The 25567-nt window shown below is 46.4% G+C and overlaps 1 protein-coding gene across 6 annotated transcripts; it reads left to right on the top strand.

Moving 5' to 3' along the window:
* Positions 1–11536: 11536 nt before the first annotated feature.
* LOC119332647 lies at positions 11537–21426 on the top strand. Of its 6 annotated transcripts, none has more exons than XR_005161072.1 (6): positions 11542–12042; positions 12153–12213; positions 12327–12393; positions 20102–20171; positions 20764–20934; positions 21237–21426. XR_005161072.1 is itself a non-coding variant. In XM_037605810.1 (5 exons), exons 1-4 carry the CDS (start codon positions 11907–11909, stop codon positions 20831–20833), a joined length of 351 nt encoding a protein of 116 aa, XP_037461707.1. In that variant the 5' UTR covers positions 11537–11906; the 3' UTR covers positions 20834–20934; positions 21237–21426. The 6 variants fall into 6 exon arrangements, 4 of the variants coding, with proteins under 4 accessions (XP_037461707.1, XP_037461708.1, XP_037461709.1 ...); XR_005161071.1 differs by having other exon boundaries at positions 11544–12042; positions 20102–20159; XM_037605810.1 differs by lacking the exon at positions 20102–20171 and having other exon boundaries at positions 11537–12042; positions 12153–12230.
* The last annotated feature ends 4141 nt before the right edge of the window (positions 21427–25567 follow it).

The following is a 25567-nucleotide window of genomic DNA, read 5'->3' as shown; positions in this document are numbered from 1 at the left end:
ACATTATAATGAACCGTCGGGCATTTAATTGGATATCCGAGAGTTGGATTTTTACCGTCGGGCAATCTAGTATACCGCCGGCTATTGGTAGTAATACTTGTGAGTTGGCAATAACGGTCGGCCATTGGAACTACCGTCAGCTATTACTCTAATAACCGACGGACCGTCGGCTATTATATTTCACCGTCGGAAATATGGGGATTTCTAGTAGTGGTTCCTATGACATTGTGATTCCCGGTCGGTCTTGGCACCAATCTCCACACTTTGTTGCGCTCGAAGTTGTTGAGTTCTTCATGCATGGCATTGAGCCAATCCGGATCTTCTAGCGCTTCATAGACCTTGTGGGGTTCCACACAAGAGACAAACGCGTGATGCTCACAATAATTTTCTAATTGTCTACGAGTGCTTACCCCCTTTCTTAAGCTTCCAAGCACATTCGTCATGAGATGATCCTTGGTGGAGAGCTTGGAAGCAACCTTGGCGGCACGACGCTCTAATTCCTCCTCGGTGGTGAGTTGAGGAGCGGTTACTTGATCATCTTGAGCGCCGTCATGAACTTGTTCTTGATCTTGAACTTGCTCGGGGGAGAGAACTTGACCTTGGGCATCAATTGGTGTGTCCACACCGTCTTGAGTATGATATTGCCCTTGGTCTTGTTCATGAGGTTGAGGGCCTTCACTTTGTTCTTCGGAAGCGTGTGGGCCTTGGGTTGGTGATGGCTCCACTTGAGTGGAGCATTGTCCTTCTCCTTCGGCCACAAGGGGTTCCTCAATGGGTAGGATAAAACCAACACCCATTCTTCTTATGGTTTGAGGAGGAATTTCATCACCTACATCACAAGTGCCACTTTGCTCCACTTGGGAGCCGTTATTCTCATCAAACTCCATGTTACACGTCTCCTCAATAAGTCCCGTGGATTTATTGAGGACACGATAAGCATGAGAGTTTGTAGCATAACCAACAAATATGCCCTCATAAGCTCTAGCTTCAAATTTAGACAACCGAACACCTTTTTTGAGAATGAAACACTTACACCCGAATACCCGGAAGTACTTGAGGTTGGGCTTGTTACCGGTGAGTATCTCATATGGAGTCTTGTTCAAGCCCTTGCGAAGGTAGAGCCGATTGGATGCATGACACGCGGTGTTGATGGCTTCAGCCCAAAAGTTGTACGGAGACTTGAACTCCGCCATCATGGTCCTTGCCGCATCCATCAACGTCTGGTTCTTCCTCTCCGCAACACCGTTTTGTTGAGGGGTGTAGGGCGCGGAATATTGATGTTTGATTCCCTCATCACTAAGAAACTCATCCAAGGTGTAGTTCTTGAACTCGGTGCCGTTGTCACTTCTTATTGTCAAGATCTTTGCATTGTGTTAACGTTGTGCTTCATTTGCAAAGTCAATGACAATTTGTTGGGTCTCGCTCTTCCTCTTGAAGAAATACACCCACGTGTACCTTGAGTAGTCATCCACAATCACCAAGCAATACTTCCTACCTCCAAGACTATCGAAGGATGGAGGCCCAAAGAGATCCATGTGAAGGAGCTCCAAAGGCCTCTTTGAATAAATGATAGTCGTGGGAGGGTGAGCCTTCTCATGTAGCTTTCCTTCGATACAGGCACTGCAAGCACGATCTTTAGCAAAACTAACATTCGTTAGTCCACGGACATGGTCCTCCTTGAGGAGACTTTGCAAAGATCTCATATTGACATGGGCTAAACGGCGATGCCAAAGCCATCCCACATCAACTTTAGCCATTAGGCACGTCGTAGTCTTAGTGGGTCGCTCAGAAAAGTTAATCACATATAGACCGTTCTCGACATGCCCAACAAAGACTACTTTAAGAGTCTTTCTCCACAAGAGGGCCACGGTATCGATATCAAAGAAAGTGGCAAAGCCCATGATTGCAAGTTGACGAACGGAAAGTAAATTGTATGCAAGGGACTCAACAAGCATGACCTTCTCGATCGTGAGATCATGAGAGATGACCACCTTGCCAAGTCCCAATACCTTAGAAGATGAGGCGTCACCCCACTCGGCATTGGTGGGCATAGATGGAACCTTGTGCACCTCCACCACCAAGTCCTTGCTTCCGGTCATATGATTTGTAGCTCCACTGTCGAGCAACCATGATCCACCACCGGAAGCAAACACCTACAAGAGATCAATGCTTGGTTTTAGGTACCCATTTTGTAATGGGTCCTTTGATGTTAGTAACAAGGGTATTAGGAACCCAAATAGACCATTCAATGTACTCATGAAGAGAACCAACAAATTTGTCATAAACATGCCCATCACTAGCACGACATAACACATAAGAAGGGTTAAAATCGCCGGCTTTGTTGAGAGGGGTGACATTGCCCTTCTTGACATTGTTCTTCTTCTTCTCCTCGGGGGCACTCTCTCCCTCCCTCACAAAGGTTTGCATGAGGGGAGGAGGTCGTTTGGTCTTGTCATTCTTCTTCTTGTTCTTGGAGCGGGCACGTACCCAACCCCTTCCTTGGCCACACCACCCTTTTGGTTGATCAAGAGATCGTTGAGGTTCTTCTTGCCTTGTATGCAAGTCGCAAGACCTCTCTCAAGTTGCTCCTTCAACTTCGCATTTTACTCAACAAGATGTATATGCTCACAACACGGGTTAGTAGCATTTGCATTATCAATTAAAACCATATGAGGAAAAGTTGCTTTCTCCTTAGTTAGCTTCACTTGAAGTTGATCATGAGACTCCTTGAGACTAGCGTGAATACCCTTCAAGGCCTTGTGGGCCTTGTCAAGTATATCAAACTCCTCTTTGAGTCTAGCAAGATCAACCCCGAGTTTGGCCTTCTCGGAATTTAGCACACGAGAACCAATGAGGACATGATCATAATCTTTCTTTAACTTAGCATGATCAACGTTGTGTGACTCCTCAAGAGCCAAACGAAGACCACACTCTTCCTCAAGAGCATTGGAAAGATCCGAAATCTCATTGGCATAGTCATGACTATGCCCTTCCATCTTAGAGATGGTGTCTCCGTGAGCCTCGATCATGTCATTGGCTTCACCAAGTTGTTCCAAGAGAGCAACAAAGTGCTTCTTGGATTTTCCCTTGAGTTTGCCCATAAAGGCCTCAAACTCGTTAGCCTCCACCTTAGCTCCCTCAAGTTCATTAATGCTATCCGTCGGGGAAGGATGATTAATGATGGTAGTTTTGATGTTGGAGGTTACCTTGTTGGTGGATTTAGCCATGAGGCACTTGGCGGTGATGCTCTCATTGGGTGAGTTGAAGAGAGACACCCATGACGTTGTTGCAATGGCAACGGAGGCCATGGCAACCGACTCACCATATTCATCATCCTCATTGTACTCTTCTTGCACAACCAAAGCCTTGGGAGGAGTCTTCTTGGTGAAGTTGTTCTCGTTGGGGAACGACTTGGCCATGTCCTTTCGGATGAGCTTGCCACCATTGTCTTCCCTCTTCTCATATGGGCATTCCGCAATGAAATGACTCACGTTGCCGCAATTGTAGCAAGTCCTTACACGTTGCTTGCCCCTTGTGCCACTCGAGTTGCTTTTGCTAAAGTTTGGCCTCGAGTTTTTCTTGCTCCAAAATTGCCTTGAAGCAAGTGCCATGTGTTCATGATATGCATACTTCGTATCTTCGGGGTTGCTCTCCTCTTCTTCCTCTTCTTCTTCTTCCACGGTGAGCTTGGCCTTCAATGCAAGGTTAGGCTTCTTTGCCCGTTGAGAATAGAGCACCGCATTGTCGGCGGTCTTGTCCAAAATGTTCATGGCCACAAACTCATCCAACACTTCGCTTGAGGTCAAAGTGTGGAAGTCCGGTCTTTGACGAATGACGGAGGACATGGCCTTGTGATAGGGCATCATTGCCTTGAGGAATTTGCGCTTGATCCAATTGTCATCCGTGTCCTTGCTCCCGTGATCTCGTAGTGAGACCGCGAGTTTGGTTACTCTCCGATAAAGCTCACGAGGTTCTTCATCTTCTTTCATTGCAAACTCATCGGCCTCATCTTGTACCACTTCATAATTGGAGCGTTGAATGCTTGCGCTTCCCCGGTAGAGAGAGACAACACAATGCCATGCATCTTTGGCCAAGGCGAAGGGACGAAGATGAGGTAGGTCTTCGGGTGGAATTGCATCTTGAATGATGAAGAGAGCATTCTCATTGAATTGATTATCCGCGGCTTCTCGAGGAGTGAAGTTGCTTGGATCATGCAGATAAAAACCTTCTTCAATGATTCTCCAAAGGTTAGTGTTCACATGATTTAAATGACGTTTAAAGCGGTAAACCCAAGAATCAAAGTCCTCATTTTTCACAATCTTAGGGGGAGGACCGGCATGATTCAAATGAGTGGAAGGAACCGGTCCACCATAAACAAGTGGTGGTTCCACATGGGCAAAGATGCCGGTGCCATTCTTACCACTAGAAGAAGGAGCCTTTTCACTACTAGCTTCCACCTTGTCAGGGATATCATCCGTCACCTTGTTGGCGGGGTCACCCACTTTCAACGGTGCGGTGGATAGTTTAAGCCCCTCAAGAAATTTAGTAAACATGCTTTCAACTTCGGTCGTCATGGAGGTTTTCAATGTCTCCAAGGCCACATTGAACTCCTCACGAGAGACCGAGGTTCCCCCATCGCCCGTAGACGGGATCGGATTCACACCGGAGTGTTCCTCCACACCGTCTACGGTATCAACCATACTCTTTGGACGGTAAAGTCCTTAATAAAGAGACAAGGCTCTGATACCAATTGAAAGGATCGATATGGTTGACTAGAGGGGGGGTGAATAGGCAACTAACAATTTTTAGCTTTTCCTTAGCAATTTAAACTTTGCATCAAAGTAGGTTGTCTAGATATGCAACTAGGTGAGCAACCTATACGATGCAACATGGATAGGAACACAAGCAAGCAAGATATATGAAACAAATAAGCTTCCACAAGTAAAGGCACGAGATAACCAAGAGTGGAGACGGTGGAGACGAGGATGTGTTGCCGAAGTTCCTTCCCTTTGAGAGGAAGTACGTCTCCGTTGGAGCGGTGTGGAGGCACAATGCTCCCCAAGAAGCCACTAGGGCCACCGTAATCTCCTCACGCCCTCACACAATGCGAGATGCCGTGATTCCACTATTGGTGCCCTTGGAGGCGGCGACCGAACCTTTACAAACGAGGTTGGGGCAATCTCCACAACTCAATTGGAGGCTCCCAACGACACCATGAAGCTTCACCACAATGGAATATGGCTTTGCGGTGACCTCAACCGTCTAGGATGCTCAAACACCCAAGAGTAACAAGATCCACAAGGGATTAGTGGGGGAATCAAATATCTCTTGGTGGAAGTGTAGATCGGGGCCTACTCAACCACTCCCGAGCAAATCAACAAGTTTGGTTGGCTAGGGAGTGAGGTCGGGCGAAAATGGAGCTTGGAGCAATAATGGAGCTTAGTGGTGGAAGAGGTGAGTCAACGGGGAAGAAGGGGACCCCTTATATAGTGTGTGGAGAAGATCCAACCGTTACCCACCAACCAGCCCGTGGCCAGCGGTACTACCGCGCCTGGCCAGCGGTACTACCGCAAGGCCGCGCGGTACTAATGCTTGCAACCAAGCGGTACTACCGCACGGCTATGCGGTACTACCATACCGACCCACGGTACTGCCGCAACCCCAGCACAGAACCGATAAACAGATGCACAGGAGCTGGGGGCGGTACTTCCGCACGCGCGGTACTACCGCGTCCCCCATGCGGTACTACCGCGAGGCAAAAATCCCAGACAGGGGAGAAGGGAAACTTCCGTGCCTACTTTCGCAAAGAAACGGAAGTAGCAAAAACCCGACACAGTAGTACTGCCGAGGGGCGGTACTACTGCCTGACTGCATAGCGTGGTACTACCGCTCAGCGAAAACGGTACTACCACGGTAGGTGCGGATGTAAAAAATTACATCCGCTCCTACTACCGCAAAGGGGCGGCACTAGCCTGGTGGGCAGCGGTATTGCGGCTCCAGGGGAGCGGTACTACCATGGGCACCTGCGGTACTACCGCGCCGCCGTGCGGTACTACCGCGGATGCCTACGGTACTACCATTGACCTGGGAGCAGTACTACCGTAACCAACAACGGCAGCCAGACAAGGGAGGCAAGAAAACGGAGGAAGCTCCAAGGAAGAAGGAGGGGATAAGAAGGATATGTGTACGTGATGATTCCACCCAAACTTTTCCAACGCGGACCCCCTCTTAATAGTACGGCTTTCCTACGACTCAAATCCACCAAAAAGAAACGTAGAAAAGACGTCATCTTCGTCAGTCTTCGAGGGGCACCCAATCGTCTTGTGCCTAGCAAAGAAGTGTCTGGAATACTCATGGCACACGATTAGTTCGCAAATGCGTTGTCATCAATCCCAAAACACTTAGGGATAAATATGTCCTTACAGGGTCTGCAACATTCAGATCCGTATGTATCTTGCAAATCTCTATGTCTCCCTCCTTGACTTGATCGCGGATGGAATTGAAGCGTCTCTTGATGTGCTTGGTTCTCTTGTGAAATCTGGATTCCTTTGTGAAGGCAATTGCACCAGTATTGTCACAAAAGATTTTCATTGGACCTGATGCACTAGGTATTACACCTAGATTGGATATGAACTCCTTCATCCAGACTCCTTCATTTGTTGCTTCCGAAGCAGCTATGTACTCCACTTCGCATGTAGATCCCGCCATGAAGCTCTGCTTGAAACTGCACCAACTGACAGCTCCACCATTTAATAAAAATATGTATCCAGTTTGTGACTTAGAGTCATCCGGATCGGTGTCAAAGCTTGCGTCGACATAACCATTTACAACAAGCTCTTTGTCACCTCCATAAACGAGAAACATATCCTTAGTCCTTTTCAGGTATTTCAGGATGTTCTTGACCGCTGTCCAGTGATCCACTCCTGGATTACTTTGGTACCTCCCTGCTAAACTAATAGTAAGGCACACATCAGGTCTAGTACACAACATTGCATACATGATAGAACCTATGGCTGAAGCATAGGGAATGGCTTTCATTTTCTCTCTATCTTCTGAAGTGGTCGAGCATTGATTCTGACTCAACTTCACACCTTGTAACACAGGCATGAACCCTTTGTTTGCTTGATCCATTTTTCACTTCTTCAAAAAAATTCAAGGTATGTGCTTTGTGAAAGTACAATTAAGCGTCTTGATCAATCTCTATAGATCTTGATGCCCAATATATAAGCAGCTTCACCGAGGTCTTTCATTGAAAAATTCTTATTCAAGTATCCTTTTATGATATTCAGAAATTCTGTATCATTTATGATTAGCAATATGTCATCCACAAATAATATCAGAAATGTTATAGAGCTCCCACTCACTTTCTTATAAATACAGGCTTCTCCAAAAGTATGTATAAAACCATATGCTTTGATCACACTATCAAAGCGTATATTCCAACTCCGAGAGGCTTGCACCAGTCCATAAATGGATCGCTAGAGTTTGCACACTTTGTTAGCACCTTCTGGATCGACAAAACCTTCTGGTTGCATCATATACAACTCTTCTTTAAGATATCCATTAAGGAATGCAGTTTTGACATCCATTTGCCAAATTTCATAATTATAAAATGCGGCAATTGCTAACATGATTCGGACGGACTTAAGCATCGCTACGGGTGAGAAGGTCTCATCGTAGTCAACTCCTTGAACTTCTCAAAAACATTTTGAAACAAGTTGAGCTTTGTAGATAGTAACATTACCGTTAGCGTCAGTCTTCTTCTTGAAGATCCAGGCTTTTCCCTAGTAGTGATACTTTGTGAAGGAAGTGCTATTTATATATTCTTGATTGCCCTCAAAATTTTTGGGCACTCTTTCCTATCGAAATCATTGCCTCATGACAAAATTCAGCTCCATTTGCCTAGTAATTCTTCCTCGACAAATTTCCAAAGTTTTTTCCACCTAGAAGCATTGTGAAGGAAGTACCATTTTTATATATCCAAATGACATGAAATTTATACAGTTCCTTCATATGCCCAAATTATCACCCTCCTCCAAATTGCGGCTCAGTCAAATCATCTATGTGAGCCCAGGTTCAATTTATATTTTATGGCCAGATTGGCACATTGCAAAGCAAGTGTTATCCAGATCCCTCCTATTATCCTCAAACTTTTTGGGCACTCTTCCATACCCAAATCAATGCCACATTAGAATATTCAGCTCCATTTTCCTGGTAAATCTTTCTCAGGAAATTTCCAAAGTTTCTATCTCGAGAGAAGCTTTGTGAAGTAAGTACTAGCTAGGCTTACCCAAATGATCTGAAAATTTACCAGGGCATGACCGTACCTATGTAACTTACCTACACCAAATTTGATCTCATTTCATTTATCCAATTTCTCTCGCTAATTTTCCCAAGTTTCTGTCCAGGGAATAGCATTGTGAAGGAAGTACCACTTTGGCATGTCCAAATGGTATCAATTTTCTACAGTGCTTTCCTATGCCCAAATAACCACCCCCACCAAATTTCAGCTCAATCCATTCATTATTTTGAGCCCAGCTTCAACATTCATATTTCTGTCCAGTGTGGTACTTTGAAAAGCAAGTACAACCTAGGCTCCTCCTTTTGAGCGAAAAAATTGTGAAGACAGTCTTCTTAGTATATGATCATCCTCAGCCAAAACTCACGCCCATTGGCCACGTGCATTTCCCGTATCGCTAATCAACCACTTGGCTGCTAATTCATGTTTGAGCATAGTTCGGTCTCCTCGTGAGAATCTTATGTTGTAATTTTCTTCCTAGCACCTTTCTGGGGAGTACCCAACCCCCTAGGCATGCCTAGGCCTCCCAGAACACATGGCAACGCCACAGCCAGGCGGTGACCACGCGGCGGGCATGCGAGTTTACGTGCTCTGGAGTTGGGGCCCTTGTCCACCATCCAAACCTTGATGTATCGCCACCAAACCATGTATTTCTGATTAAATAGATACTTATATACCTAGAAATGATTTTTGTAAAAAATAAAGAGCAAACTATAAGGTAGATGCAGTTCAAAATTGACCCCTTCCCACTGAATCGGCAGAAATTTGTCTTTTTCACAAGTGGTGGATCAAAACTCTTGACACCCAACCATTTGGTCAATTTTGAATCAAATATGGCCTAATATTTTAGAAAAATGATATGGTCCAATTTTGCAACAAATATATGGTAGCTCCTTCACAAAAAACTCATTTTGGGCATTCAAAAAATGGAAAATGAATTTTCCGTGCAAAGAAAATGAAAAGTCCCCTAGGCAACGTTGTTTGGAATTCTAAGTTGCACCCTTGTGCACAATATGAGATCATTTGAACAAACTATGCCATGAATGTGGCCATAAGATTGATCATTTGGCTTGAAAACCCTGAATCTTCACACATGATAGCTCATTTCTGAGAACACTTTTTAAAAATAATTGCCGTATTACAAGTTTATTATTTTTCCTGGAAACTTGGTCACATATAATGACACAATGCGAAGGTTTTACATTTTTTTGTTTCTTTTTTAATTTTTATGCCCGTTTCGAAATGCGATCAAAACGGCGGGTTTGACCGTTCCTAGCTAGTGGTTGAATCTTGGAAAACTTTTGATGTTTCTATGATTAAATAGATATTTATGTACCTAGAAATGATTTTTTGAAAAAATAAAGAGTAAACTATGAGGCAGCTGTAGTTCAAATTTGACCCGCTTCCTACTAAATCGGCGGGAATTTGTCTTTTTCACCAAAGGTGGATCAAGGCTTTTGACACCCAACCATTCGGTCAATTGTGAATCAAATATGGCCTAGTATTTTAGAAAATTGATTTGGTCCAATTTTGCAACAGATATATGGTAGGTCCTTCACAAAAAGAACTCAATTCGGGCACTCGGAAAATGGAAAATGAATTTTCCGTGCAAAGAAAATGAAAACTTCCTTAGGCAACATTGTTTGGAATTCCAAGATGCACCCGTATGCACAATATGAGATCATTTGAATAAACCATGTCATGAATGTGGCCATAAGATTGATCATTTGGCTTGAAAACTCTGAATCTTCACGCATGATAGCTCATTTCCTAGAACACTTTTTAAAAATAATTACCGTATAACAAGTTTATTATTTTTCCTGAAAACTTGGTCACATATAATGACACAATGTGAAGGTTTTACAATTTTTTTTTGAATTTTTATGCCCGTTTCAAAATGCGATCAAAACGACGGGTTTGACCGTTCCTAGCTAGTGGTTGAATCTTGGAATTTTTTTGATTTTTCTGTGATTAAATAGATACTTATGTACATAATTTTGAAAAAAATAAAGAGCAAACTATGAGGCATCTGCAGTTCAAATTTGACCCGCTTCCTACTAAATTGGCGGGAATGTATCTTTTTCATCAAAGGTGGATCAAGGCTTTTGACACCCAACCATTTGGCCAATTGTGAATCAAATATGGCCTAGTATTTTAGAAAATTGATTTGATCCAATTTTGCAACAAATATATGGTAGCTCCTTCACAAAAAGAACTCAATTTGGGCACTCGAAAAATGGAAAATGAATTTTTCATGCAAAGAAAATGAAAACTCCCTTAGACAACATTGTTTAGAATTCTAAGATTCACCCTTGTGCACAATATGAGATCATTTGAACAAATTATGCCATGAATGTGGCCATAAGATTGATCATTTGGCTTGAAAACCCTGAATCTTCACGCATGATAGCTCATTTCCGAGAACACTTTTTTTAAAATTATTGTCGTATTACAAATTTATTATTTTTCCTGGATACTTGGTCACATATAATGACATAATGCGAAGGTTTTCCAATTTTTGGATTTTTGAATTTTTATGCCCGTCTCGAAATGCGGTCAAAACGGCGGGTTTAACCGTTCCTAGCTAGTGGTTGAATCTTGGAAAACTTTTGATGTTTCTCTGATTAAGGGCCGGTTCTTTTCGGCGATTCTCCCAGAATCTCCCCCCTCCCCAGCTTCTCCCAGAATCGCCACTACATATTTTTTTACAATCCTATCTAGTTAAGATCTAATTAGCTAGGATTGTAAAAAACATATGGAGTGGTGATTCTGGGAGAAGCTGGGGAGGGGGCGATTCTGGTAGAATCGCCCAAAAGAACTGGCCCTAAATAGATACTTATGTACCTATAAATGATTTTTGGAAAAAATAAATAGCAAATTGTGTGATGACTGTAGTTCAAATTTGACCCGTTTCCTACTGAATCGGCAAAAATTTGTCAATTTGATGGGATGATGATGAAAAGTTTTTAACACACAATCATCTGGTTAATTGGACATAAATATGGTCTAATATTTTTGAAAAATGAAATGGTGCCATTTTGCAGCAAAAATTTGATAGATTCTGATGAGAAAATATATAAGAGAAACTAAAGAAGAAATACAATTACATGCGCTTAATTCTGATTGGTGGAGACGTTTGTGCCATGGATCGATGACATGGCACATATCCATCCATCCATCTCCTCATCCCACATCCATCCACCCATCCACCCATCCATTCCCCACCGCAAACCCCTACCTGTCTCCACCCCATCGCAAACCCCTCCTCCCTTCCCCTTCTAGATCCACCGGCGAGCCCCTTCCTCACCGCATAGCCACCCCCGCGCCCATCCATGGCATCCCCCGCGCCCTTCCATCAGCATCCATGGCCTCCCCCGCGCCCTTCCTCACTGCATCGCCACCCCGACCCCCTCCCTTCCTCTCCCCGACGTCCCCTTGCTCCGGGCCTTCATCCTCTCCGGCCAGATCAACCGGGCGCGGCCCCTACCCTAGGCAGGGAGGGTGGATCGCCGCTGCGCGGGCGCACGGGAAGGAGCGGCGGCGGAAGCGCATCCCCAAGATCTAGCCCGTCAAGCACCGTGTCGAAGTCTCTCCTTCGAGGAGCTCTATGTGCGGGTGTGCGGAGGCGCTCGTGAGGGCAGTGGTGGCCTTCTTCGACGCCTTCCTCGTCGACTGCTTCCTCTTCTGGTTCCGCCGCTGCCGCCCCCTGCCCCGGCCCCGACAGCCCCGCCTCCGCCCACCGGGTAAGCCAACCCTACCTCTCCCTCTCCCTCGTGTCCGGCTCCTCGGTTCGTTCGTTCTTCGATCCCAGGCGGTGATGTTTTTATTTTTTTGTGCGTTCATGGCTGTGCAGGATCCGCTCGTGCCCAAGGACTGGACAGGGGAGGCGCTCCCGGCCTCGGACGAAGAGAAAGGTGCCCTGGGTTTCTCGGTCAGATTTGTGATTTCGCGGTATTGGTTTGGTGTGCTGTGTACCTGTGGTTGACATCTCTGCCGCTGGTTGGATGTCTGTGTTGTGTTGTTTCAGGTTTTGCAGAGAGCACATTGTCGAACCAGCAGATGGCGATGACACAGATGAGGAGCTTAGGCGAGAGGTACGCCTACCAGAGCACCGTTAAATGAATTTCTGTTACTTTTTCAGTCACATGCGTGAGGAATGGTTGTGTTGTGCGGTTATTGTTACTGTCAGGTTGTAGCTCTAGGTCGATTGTGTTGTGGCTGACCTCTCTGCCGCTGGTTGGACGCCTGTGTGATATTGTTTCAAGTTTTGCAGAGAGCACAGGCTCGAATGAGCAGTGTGTGTGGAATGAATTCTTGTCTGAATTCTCTTCTTGTGGGAGTATGAACTTGCTTGCGGTATATTGGAGTATCAACTTGGAGCATCTGTTGGAATAATTATGCATCTTTGGGATGCCATTAGTAGGAATAGATTGCATCTAGATCACCTAAAACATGAACAGAGAAGGGTTTAGAGGATCATTACGTGTCACGGCAGTGGACATGATCGCCTGCTTGGTGCAGGCTTGATGCAGAGGTGATGTAGTCAAGGTAGAAGTCCTCCTCAACGTCCTTATGCCCTCAGGACGCCACCGGCACAGCCCGGGGACGGGAGCGGCGGCTGGAGTAGGTCTTCCCGTCGCTGCAGCGCTCCCCCTGATCGGATGGGGTGAGAGAATATAGGGAGGGGAGTGAAACCGTACGAGAATTGTGATCACGCAGGCTGCCAACCCTCTCCCGTTCCCTTTTATGTAGCGCTGGCGACAGGGGACCTAAACCATCAGTTGGTTTGGGTGCCCCCGATCAGGGCGCCTTAGTTGGGATAAAAACCTCACGTACGTTGGTGCGTGGGGCCTTTTCATTAACGTTATCTTTCTCCTTTTTTTTCTGTTAAACTAATAGATCTAACTGGCCTGTTTAAGCCGTCAGATCAAAACCAACATTCTCCCCCTTGATCGTTAGGCTTAACTTCATTCGCCCATTCTACATAGGAATGATGTACCAAAGTGAGGTGTTACAACAGCTTGAAACGCCACAGAACCTCAACACTTATAGTACACCCGCCTATTTCGAAATGGAAAACATTTTGCTAATTGGGGAGTGGTTTATTTAATGGTCCTCTTATTCCAGAATCATCAGGCCTCCAGTAGTCCCATGCCGGCAACATGCTCACGAAAAATACTGGGTGGTAAGCCTTTTGTTAGCGGATCCGCAAGCATATGCTTCGTTCTTATATGTTTAACATCAACTGTTTGATCCTGGATTCTATCTTTCACAACACGATATTTTATGTCAATGTGTCTGGCAGCATTACTTGACCTGTTGTTACTCGTATAGAAAACTGCTGGTTCATTATCGCAGTACAATAAAATTGGTTTAGATATGCTGTCAACCACTTTAAGTCCGGGTATAAAATTCTTTAGCCATACAGCCTGCCCGGTGGCCTCATAACATGCTACAAATTCTGCCTGCATCGTAGATCCAGCAGTTAACGTTTGTTTGGAGCTTTTCCACGATATAGCTCCTCCCGCGAGTGTGAATATATAACCTGACATGGATCTCATACTATCCACGCACCCGGCAAAATCAGAGTCTGAATAACCAACAATTTCTAGGTTATCAGTTCTTTTATATGTAAGCATGAAATCCTTAGTTCCTTGCATATAACGCAAGACTTTCTTTGCGGCCTTCCAGTGGTCCGGTCCTGGATTGGATTGGTATCTGCCAAGCACCCCGGTTACAAAACATAAGTCTGGGCGTGTACATACTTGAGCATACATGATGCTTCCAACAGCTGAAGCATAAGGAACCGACTTCATCTAATCAGTTTCGCATTGGTTCCTCGGACATTGAAATGTCCCAAACTTATCGCCCTTAACTATAGGAGCAGGTGAGGGTGAGCACTTATGCATATTGAATTTTTTCAGTACTCTCTCAAAGTATGCCTTTTGAGATAGTCCTAACGTTCCTCTAGACCTATCTCGATGAATCTCGATGCCGAGGACATACGAGGCTTCACCAAGATCTTTCATATCATAACTGGATGACAGAAAATTCTTGGTCTCATGTAGCATATCCTTATCGCTACATGCCAATAATATGTCATCAACGTATAGGACTAAAAATGTGAACCTACTGCCTTTAAACTTAACGTATATGCAGTTGTCCACAACATTTTCGGTGAAACCAAAAGTTTTGATAATTTTATCAAACTTGAGGTACCACTCTCTTGAAGCTTGCTTCAAGCCATAAATTGATTTCTTTAGACGACATGCTAAATGTTCCTTTCCTTCCACAACAAAGCCTTCTGGCTGAGCCATGTAAACATCTTCTTTTAAGTCACCATTTAGAAATGCCGTTTTAACATCCATTTGGTGTAGTTCTAGGTCGTAATGAGCTACTAATGCCATTATGGTTCTGAAAGAATCCTTGGTTGACACAGGGGAGAAGGTTTGCTTATAATCAATGCCTTCTCTCTGTGTATACCCTTTTGCCACTAGCCTTGCCTTGAACCGTTCGACATTCCCTTTGGAATCATACTTGGTTTTGTAGACCCACTTGCAGCCTACTTTCTTAGCTCCATCGGGAACTTCTACTAAGTCCCATACGTCGTTTGAGCCCATAGATTTCAACTCGTCTTCCATGGCAACCAACCATTTGGACGAATTTTCGCTTTTAATGGCTTCCTTATATGAGGTTGGATCCTCCACCTTTCCCATATCATTCATGTCCTCCATCAAAAAAGTGATATAATCATCTGATATGGCTTTCTTCCTCTCACGCCGTGGTCTACCCATGGGCGGAGGTGGTGGTGGAACATCATCATTTTCATTATTTTCTCGGAGATCCTCATTTGTGTTTGGATTCTCATTATTAGTTTCTGGATCACCATTTGACTAAGAGACTGAACCGTGAGATTCAGGATCATTAGATGTCACATTTCTTCGTATTGGAAAAACAATCTCTTGGATAGTCGGGGATGGTACACAAACCCGCTTCTCCTCAAGATTGATCTCCCTTAAATTTGTGACCTCATTATCCTCAAAAAATACCGCTTGTCTAGTCTCCACAAACTTGGTGGTGTGTCTTGGACAATAAAAACGATATCCCTTTCCCCTATGAGGGTATCCAACGAAGAAATAGCTAACTGTTTTTGGATCCAGTTTCTTAAGTTGTGGATTGAAAACTTTAGCTTCAGCAGGGCAACCCCACACCCGTAAGTAATTCAAGCTCGGTTTCTTTCCCGCCCACATCTCGTAAGGTGTGTTCGGTGCTGACTTAGTTGGAGCAAGATTTAGTATGTGTGCAGCTGTCTTTAATGCCTCTATCCAAAGGCTTACTGGTAAACTAGAGTGACTAAGCATGCTTCGCACCATATCCATAAGGGTGCGGTTGCGGCGCTCGGCCACACCATTTTGTTGTGGTTCACCAGGCATTGAGTACTGAGCAATGATTCCATTTTCAGATAAGAACTTGGCAAAAGGTCCAGGAATCTGCCCATAAGGAGCATGCCTACCATAATACTCTCCCCTGCGATCAGACCGTACAACTTTGATTTTTGCGTTCAGTTGATTTTCAACCTCCGCTTTATAGACTTTGAATTTCTCCAAAGCTTCCGATCGGTCACGTATGGGATAAATATATCCATAGCGGGAAAAATCGTCTGTGAATGTAATGAATGAATCAAAACCATCTACAGACTTAACATTAAGGGGTCCACATATGTCGGTGTGAATTAATTCTAAAACCCCTGTGGCTCTTACTGCTCCTTTCTTAATTGTTTTTGCGAATTTTCCTTTAATGCAGTCGACACATTTGTCTGCATCTGAGAAGTCTAATGGGAGGAGTATTTCATTTTTAACTAAGCGTTCCATTCTCCCCCTCGAAATGTGGCCCAAACGACAATGCCACAATTTCGAAGAATTACTAACTCCTTTCCATTTCTTCTCAACATTAATTGCATCACTCACATGCATAACTGAATCATTATTAAGAGATAACATGTATAGTTGGCCTCGTCTAACACCGATGCCTACATTCTTATTACATTTGATCAAAACAAATTGTTTCTTGCCAAAATGGCACTCATACATATCATCATCTAAACAAGGAACTGAAATCAAATTCCTACTTAAGGTAGGCACATAAAGAACATTATTCAATCTAAGAGTGTGGCCAGTGTGTAGCTCCAACGTGAGAGATCCCACAGCTTCAACATCGGCCTCAACTCCGTTCGCAACCTTAAGCTTTCTTGTTCCTCCTCTTATAGTTTGGATCGTATCGAATCCCTGCATAGAGTTGGCAACGTGAGTGGTTGCCCCTGAATCAATCCACCATGACTTTATAGAAAAATCGACATAAAGAGATTCATCTACAAAAGTAATTTCATCAATACCTCTTTTGTTCATCCATTTTAGAAAGCCTGGGCAGTCCCTTTGATAGTGTCCCTCCTCTTTGCAGAAGTTACAAGCATTTTCTCCAGCAGTGGAGCTGCTAGGAGCAGAAGAAGAACCACCGGCTTCTTTACCCTTGAATGCCTTAGGGTTGAATGGCTTAGTGCCTTCTTTCTTGACTTGCCTTTTCTGAGGCTTAGGGAAACCTTGTCCGTCATGCTTTCTCTTGTTAGAGCCAACATGAAAGACATGGTCTTTCTTCTGCCTCATGATCCTTTCTTCCTCCTGGACGATCCTTGCGGTCATCTCAGAGAGTGGCCATTTTTCCTTTAGAGAGTTATAGTTGACCTTAAATTGTTCAAACTCTTCAGGAAGAGACTCAAGAATAATTATGACAAGAAGGGCTTCACTTAAAGAACACTCCAAAGCCTTAAGCTTGGTGAAAGCATTTACCACCCTCAATATGTGTTGCCTAACATTTCCGTCAATAGTGTATTTCTGAAGAAGTTTAGCAAAAAGCTCATGAGCATACACTTTGTCAGAGCCTTTAAATTGCTCCTCCATTTCAGTGAGGAAATCTTTAGCAGTATCTTTCTTAGGGAGTGCTTCAGAAATGTCCGGCGATATTGTCGCTTTCATGATGAGAAGCGCAATATGGTTGGACTTATTCCACTTTTCCATCTTAACATCATACTCCTTCTTGAGTTCTGCATACCCTGTGACACTTGCCACAGGTGCCACAGGTTTTTCTTCCCTCAAGGCATAGTCAAATTCATTACAACCCAAACATAATTCGACTTGGGACTTCCAACGAGGGAAGTTACTCCCCGTAAGTGGTTCGATCGTGTCGGACCGGAATGGAGCGGAAGCTGAAATCATCATAAAAGTTCATAAGTAAACTTGCATGATTATAAATTTACGTTGGTAAATAAACAAACATGCCAAGTATTTAATTTCAACTCCATGTCAAAACACCGTTGGGCAGAAAAAACATGGAATTAAAATATCATAAGTGATGACTCATAATAATAAAACAACGTTGGTCCGAAATAAAATTAGGGTCATGTCATTATTAATTTAAGCATCAACATAAAAAAACAATATCATTATTTGATGCTTAAATAAGTTCATCATGCAAAACACATAATAAATCCTGAATAAAATATCTCATTGGTTCAATTTTACCCAGAATAATAATGTGTTCATTATATTTTTTTATGCATTTTTTTGTTTTAAACAGTGCAAACACATAATAACTATTAACTTAAACGCACTGGAAAAAAAATGGCGACAGTGATTTTGGCCCAAGAATCCCACGGCTGTGCGAAATGCGGATCAGTCCAGTAGCGTATTTTTTTTTGGCTGGACTGAGACAACCTGGGCTGAAGCCCGCGGCCGGATATGGCCCGTTAAACCCCCGAAGGCCCGAAGCGGTGCTCCGCGTCACTGTGAGCCGCTCGATCGAATTGGACGGCCGGCGCGGCTTGGAGCCCGAACAAAAATGCCGACCGGCCTAACCCCAGTCACTTTCTCCCCTGACCCCTCCGCCCCCGCGTTTATCGCTACAGAGGGCGGCGACGGCGGACAACGGCGGCCCGAGGCGCACCGGCCAAGGCGGCGCTGCGGCTGCGCTCGCCGGAGCAGCGTGCCGCGGACTTAGTCCGGCGCGCTCCTCCGTCAAGCGTGGCTGCTGACGCCGCGCGCGAGGGGCGGGGTATGCTCGCCCGGGATTCCATTTCGGGGTGATGGCGGCGAGCACGACCACAAGGCCGAGCTAGCGTTCGTCCATAAGCACGGCGGCAGCGGCTCAAGTTCTTTCCGCGCGTCGTCCCGAGGACGGCGGCGTCTCCGCCCTTGCACCGCGGTGGACGCGATGCGGGCCCCGAAGGGAAGAGGCGGCTACGCAGCGCATTAGGTGAGGATTCTCCTCATTTCTTCTCCAATTCGTTTTCATCAGTGCTTGATTTGGGGAAAAATAGTCCTAATTGCAGAATTAGGGTTCTTACGAATTGGGGAAAAGATCTAGGGTTCTTAAACATGAGGGGTTCCTACTGTTGACGCGCGTGTATCCCTCTGCCTTGTGTGTTGATAATGCATACGGAAACAGGACTTAAACATGATCAATTTTAATCAACTTAACATGAAGGTGAGCATTAGATCTTAACTTAGATTAATTAGAATTGATGAACGTAGGTGGGAGTACTGATCCGTAGCATATGAGAATTAAAACATGATGATTTACAGAGGGCATCAAGACAGTAGCATGCATCTTAGGGCTAACCAGGGGCTAAAACTTTCAATCTTTGATCATGAATCCTAAACCTGACTCGATCTAAACTTGATGTTGATCTACAGATCAATAATATAGGGACCTATTGCAATCAAACTTGGCGACTGATACCATTGTTGGAATAATTATGCATCTCTGGGATGCCATTAGCAGGAACAGATTGCATCTAGATCACCTAAAACATGAACAGAGAAGGGTTTAGGGGATCATTACGTGTCACGGCAGTGGACATGATCGCCTGCTTGGTGCAGGCTTGATGCAGAGGTGATGTAGTCGAGGTAGAAGTCCTCCTCAACGTCCTTATGCCCTCAGGACGCCACCGGCACTGCCCGGGGACGGGAGCGGCGGCTGGAGTAGGTCTTCCCGTCGCTGCAGCGCTCCCCCTGATCGGATGGGGTGAGAGAATATCGGGAGGGAAGTGAAACCATACGAGAATTGTGATCACGCAGGCTGCCAACCCTCTCCCGTTCCCTTTTATGTAGCGCTGGCGACAGGGGACCTAAACCATCAGTTGGTTTGGGTGCCCCCGATCAGGGCGCCTTAGTTGGGATAAAAACCTCACGTACGTTGGTGCGTGGAGCCTTTTCATTAACGTTATCTTTCTCCTTTTTTTCTGTTAAACTAATAGATCTAACTGGCCTGTTTAAGCCGTCAGATCAAAACCAACAGCATCTAGTTAGAGTAGCATCTTGCAACACATTCGATTACTCTAGTACTGATAGTTACAGTAGAATCTTGCAAAATGGAGTAGTTAGAGTAGCATCTTCGATTAACTAAATTGATGATAGTTGTTGTTAAGTTGGGACTTGCAAGCAGTAGTGCTTGCAAGCAGTAGTTCCCTCTTCTTATCTCTTCTTGCTTGCAGTAGTTTAATTTATGATTTGTCTTTAGTGGAGTATTTCTTGAACTGTGTTGTATTCCTGTGACTAAATGGTGAATCCAGTTACAGCAAAGCATCATCTCCTTGTCAGCTTAAGTGTAATGGAGCTGTTTTGTTACTCTATGCCTACTTCGTTACAGTTTGCATCATCATCTTGTTGTTTATAGCATAAACGCCTTCACTATTCTTGCTCTGAACCTTTGATCCTGATACTGATTGTATTTGTCTTGATGGAATTATAGGCAACATGGTGAATCTAGTACAGGCATCGTTGGCCATCCTCTTCGAGGCTGTGTTTAGGTGATTCCTCGGGTAGCCATGACACTACTCTGGCTGATTAGTACCCAGTGGCATGTTTGTAATATTTACAGGGATTTTACTTGTAGAAATAATGCTCATGGTATATTTTTATGTCCTGCAGCACATGCTCTTTTTCGGTCTGTACGGAATCTTGATATGGTGTTTTGCCAGCTGGGATATTAGATTGCACTTCTTTATGTGATTTACTCATGTTGGTACTGCTTGTTAAGTGATTATCTTTATGCCCTTGCTACCAGTAGAATGGTCTATACATGATTGCTCTGTAACTTGTCTTTTCCGGAACAATTTGCTTGGTCCTTCATATCTGACTATGTAATGTAGAAGCTCTACTTTATCCTAACAGTTGCATGTAGCATTGTGCTACTATCTGTGTGATGCTAAACAATATGCTCTTAATCTGTTGCTATATTCTCAAGTGTTGTTTACCATTTACATTGTTTTTACATTTGCTATATTCACAAATAGTAGTAGTGTCTGGTCTAGATAAGCAAACAAGTACTGTAGTAGTGTCTGGTCTGGATAAGCAAAGAAGGTATGATCTATGCAGTTGTTGATCTGAATTGTTTGTTTCTGGGCGGTGTAGGATGAGCTGCAGCAGGACGACCTGTAGCGGAAGAACTTCGAGGGCAAGATCAAGGAGAACCAGGAGATGATCACCGGTTACCTCATCCTCGTCGGCATGGTTGGCTCCTTTAGCACACCCCTCTTTGGCTCCCACCAACTTACTTTTGTCGCTGGCTAGCAGCATTTCCAGGTACAGTTGTGTCCTGCTCTCTTGCCCTCCGTTTAGTTTTTGTTGGAGTGTGCATGGTGGCATCCTGAGCCCGCACTGTAAAATATGCTTTGCCTTCTTCATGAGCTGGCACTATAAATTTTGCTTTGTCTTGTTGATAATGCCATATGTCCTATGCAATCAGATTAAATTTCTGTTTGTTATGGTAGTATAAAAAATATTGGCGCTGTTGTAATTTTCATAGTGTGTGCCTTTCATTTCTTTATTTTGATTGTTTCCATTGCATTCTATATGCTTCTAATGGCTGATCCTTCCAATGCCAGGTGTTGCGTGTTCTGGAAGATGGAAGAGGAAGAAAATTTATTTTTGTTGAACTTTTTTTTTGTATTATGTTTTGTTGTACATATGATTTGATAGTTTTGTATAGGAACATGTGATACTATTTTGTAGGGCTTTACAGCCTGTGATGTAAACATATTTAGTGATGAATTATGAAATTATTTGCAAAATTTATCGAAAAGGAGAATCATTTGTATGAATATGGGCCGCATATATGTGAATGGGCTGAGAAGTGTACTGGACCAACTACCAAGATTGAATTATTATTTGACTGTATAAAATGGCTGAATGTAAACCAGAAAATGGGCTGCACAAAATAGTACTCCCTTCATTTTTATATACAAGGCCACTATGGAATATACGTTTTGCATCTATACAAGGCCACCAACAGTAATTGAGGCAAAATTAATGATATTTTTTCGTACTAGCAACCTATTTAATAGTTGCATGCATGTAGTCATAATGACAGTCAGCTACTTCCTCCACTCAATTTTCTTCCATGCATGTGGGGTATTAATGATCCCAGTAAACGAAAAGAAAGGCTGACTTTCAAAGCAGACATTAAATTTTACATTGATACCTGTAATTTGAGTTTGTGGCCTTGCATATAAAAATGGAGGGAGTTATGTCAAATAGTTCTCCATAAATGTACTAAATCGGCTGAATTGTTGGGCCCGGCCTATGTAAAACACCGAACTGGACCGGGCTGATTCTTATCCACGTCAGCTTGCCATGCTGGATCCTACGTGGTCTAGGGAGGCTGCTAGTGACCAAAAATTTGGTCATGGAACCAACGACATTTTACATATCACAAAGAAGGTCTTTAATTCTAGTTTACGACCCCCATCTTTTGACCATCTGTTTTTTGTCAAAAAAAGGTCATAAATGAAAAACAATGACCATTTAGCGACCAATAGTGATGGTCGCAAGTTGACATATTTCTTGTAGTGGAGTGCCGCCCTCGGGCCTCGGGGGCTCCCTCCCACGTCCAAGTGGCAGCACTTAGCTCTGCGCTGGTGAGAAGACTCAAGACAAGAAGACTAGACTAGGCGCCGAGCGCGGCCATTTGCTTTGGATCCCTTTTCTGTAGCCTTGCCTTCTGGATTTGGATTTGAGTTGAAGTTGAATTTTCATTGATGCGAGCGGGGGGTGCCTTTTCTCGTTCCAGCGATTTCTTGCCATCTGGTTCTTGCCTTATTTCGGAGTTCGCGCCTGTTGCTCCTCCCTCGCGGGCCCCCTCGAGCGGGGCTGGGCAAGACGCACACGCGCCGTGCGCATGACGCGCCATGGCTAGAGCTTGCTTATCACGCGGCCCCCTCGGGCGTCTCGACGAGTACCTCAGGAGCTTCCCAGAAGCCCGCAACCTCGGGAGTCGGTTTGGGCTCGTCCAGGCAAAGCTAAACCGCAACAGCAACTTTGCCCCAGGATACGTGAGTTCACGAAGACACATATTCAACTCGACCTAACATGATAGAGGCAGTAGCAAATTTACATGAGGGGCTTCCCCTCCAAAAAATGCTCTTACAACTTCAAGGGCAACGCCCGAGCTTTTGTGTGCAGGACAAACAACTGGGAAACACGGGATCAGTCAGACATGTCGCTCGCCGCGTCCCCCGGATCGCCCTCAGACGCGTCGTTGGCATCGCTGCCACCATCGCTGGCATCACCATCACCTCCACCAGCGCCGCCATCACCATCGTCGACCACGTCGCCCGCGTCCGCCGCGACCACCACCCCATCATCATCGGAAGTGAAGGCCCTGACCAGCGCGTCCACATTGTCTTCCACCCATCGCGACAGGTCGCCCCGGATGGCCTCGGGTACAGGAGCGATGGTGGCGTCAAAGTCGAAGTTGGGGTCGGCGTTCTAGAGATGGCTGAAGACGCGGGAGAACACACGCCCGAGCAGGCCGTGGCTCCTCTCTTCAACAAGTTGGCGAGCCCTCTCAGAACGGTTCTCCAGGCGCGTCACCACTTCGGTGAAGAAGCGGAGGTGGCTGGTCTAGTCATTCGCGTGGGGATGAGGAGCAGTCTCATCACAGATGTGGCCCAGGACGATGTTGGCCCTGTTCCTGAGGTCCTGGAGGATGGGGGCATGCACGCGCTCCAGTGTCCGCCGCTGAAGCACTTCCTCCCTGTTCTTCCGCATGACGGACTCGGCGTCAGCGACCTGTTGCTGAAGAGGGAGCAGCTCAGCGCGGGCGGAGGCCAGTTCAGCCTGCATCGAGACCAGGGCGGCTGCGGTGGCCTCCTCGCGTCGCTCCGCCTCGGTCAACCTGGACTTGAGGGCAGCAGTCCTACCAGCGGCCTCAGCTTCCATGAGCTTCAACTTCAGGTCAAGCCTACACTCAAGACCCACGCGAGCCTCAGCCACCCGGCGATCAACCTCCTCCTAGGCCCTGGCCTCACGCACGCCGACGGCATCCTCCGCCTGGGCAACTTGACGCTCCCTCATCTCCAGTCTTCGAGCTCGAGGCTACACTCCACGGCTTCCAGCGCCTCCTCGCGTTTCCGGATCTCTTCCTCTTCGGTGGTCGTCCCCCTCAACGACGCAAGGGCGGCTCTGCGCGCCTCCACTTGCTGATCCAAGATGGCGCTCCAGGCTTGGAGCTCCCACGCGTGCTTCTCCGCGACCTCGCGGCAGCGGTCAGCTTCCCGAGCCTCTTCCAGAGCTTGGCAGCAGGCCTCACGAGAGGCTGCGAGGGAAGCCTCGGCCTTCGCATTATCGAGCTCGCGCTGGTGGTGCCCGAGGTTGATAGCCACCTTTAGCTTATGCCGCTCCTCCACCAGCCAAAGACCCTCGGCCACGAGGCACGCGTCCACATCCACGAGCTCTTCACCAAGCTGGTTCATCGCGCCCATCGCCTCCTGAAAGTGCTCGTGGAGGACGGCGCTCCTTTCTTGCGCGGACTCGAGCATGCTGCTTACTCCGTCCTCCGCAGCGAAGACCGCGGACGGGGCCCAAAGCGGCTCGTCCCCTTTCAGCGGGGGGCTGGGGGCTGGCGCCCGCCCAGTTGCGGGCCAGGCCTCGCGAGAAGCCCGAACGAGTGGGGGCCTGCTGCTTGAAGAGGAACCCAAGACCGAAGCCATCCAGCCGCCGTCCATGACCAGGGGAGGAACCCTTGGCACGCTTGCTGTACTCCAAGCAAGACCGCGAAGGAGAGACGACGAAGGCGCGAGCTCAAGGCGCCTTGTCGACGGGCTAGCTTCCCCGGTCGACTCCACGCCATGAGCAGCGTGCGGGCTTGCAGCGCTCGATTCTAGCGGGAGAAGCGAGTTGAGAGGAGGCTACTTCTCAGGAGATCCCGCGGCCTTGGCTGAAGGGATCCTGAAGAGATATCGTCAGGAAGGGAAGCAACACGCGGAGATTACCAAGATAAGGTACTTACTCATCAACAGCAATGTACTTTCTCTATTTTAACAGCCCAGAGGTGCCGCTGCTTGGGGACCCCTTCCTCTTGCGGAGCTCTTCGAAGTCCATGCAGAGCCGACCAAAGCGCTGGACATGGCGGCCCACATGAGGCGCAACTGGAGAAGCGCTCGAAGGGGCAGTCTCAGGAGCACCAAGCTAGGGGGAGCCATCAGGCTCTGCCTCACAGCGACATGTCGAGGTCTCAGGAGCCCCGGCCTCGGGAGACGCGGGCTGCATCACCTCATCAAGCGCCGCCCCAGGGCAAGAATCGTGAGTTCCTGAGGACGACGCCTCTAGAGCCCTGGGCGGCATCAGCATCTCGGCACCTTTGCCATCGGCCCCCGGTGGTGCGCGCCCCCTGCATCCAAACTTGGGGCGAGCTCGGCGCCAGCAACGGGAAGAGGAACCACGACGATGGGGTTCTCACGAGGCCCCATGAGGCCGACTGGACGCAGCGCCCGCTCATCAAAGGTGGGCATCTGCTCCGCGATTGTCGCCTTGTTCAAGCAACGGTACAGAAGGCAACTCTTCCTTGGCATGTCGTCTGGCAACGGGACACCCGTCAGGACCTCGAGCACCTTTCGTCGCGCCTCAAGAGGGAGCCTGGACTCCCGAAGTCTCATGTGGTCCTTGCTGTTGAGCAAGGCCCACATCGGTTGAGAATGGCACTAAAACGGAGCGATTCGGCGCCGGACGAACTCCTTCACCACCATAGGTGCTGTCACATCAAGGTCCTTGAGCCACTTCAGCCTGAGCCAGATAGGGGCAAGGCGCGAATCGGTGAGCCTTTGGTGGCACCAACCGGAGTTGAGAGTAGCGGGCGCTGACGAAGAAGAGAGCAGGGGGCTGAGCACTCCGACATCAACAAATACCCACCGTGCCCGAAACCGCTCGTGGATGGTGG

This window comes from Triticum dicoccoides, chromosome 7A (assembly GCF_002162155.2).
Source record: "Triticum dicoccoides isolate Atlit2015 ecotype Zavitan chromosome 7A, WEW_v2.0, whole genome shotgun sequence".
In the NCBI taxonomy this organism is placed as follows: Eukaryota; Viridiplantae; Streptophyta; class Magnoliopsida; order Poales; family Poaceae; genus Triticum; species Triticum dicoccoides.
Note: the sequence above shows the minus strand (reverse complement) of the source record. Positions and strands in the feature narration are given on the sequence as shown.

What these genes read in the sequence shown, in the direction of transcription:
- LOC119332647 (XM_037605810.1), top strand. Translation starts at nt 11,907, where the DNA reads ATGTGCGGGTGTGCGGAGGCGCTCGTGAGGGCAGTGGTGGCCTTCTTC. An exon ending in AAGGTGCCCTGGGTTTCTCG is followed by an intron (nt 12,231 to 12,326) that starts GTCAGATTTGTG and finishes GTGTTGTTTCAG; the next exon opens with GTTTTGCAGAGAGCACATTG. An exon ending in ATGAGGAGCTTAGGCGAGAG is followed by an intron (nt 12,394 to 20,763) that starts GTACGCCTACCA and finishes TGGGCGGTGTAG; the next exon opens with GATGAGCTGCAGCAGGACGA.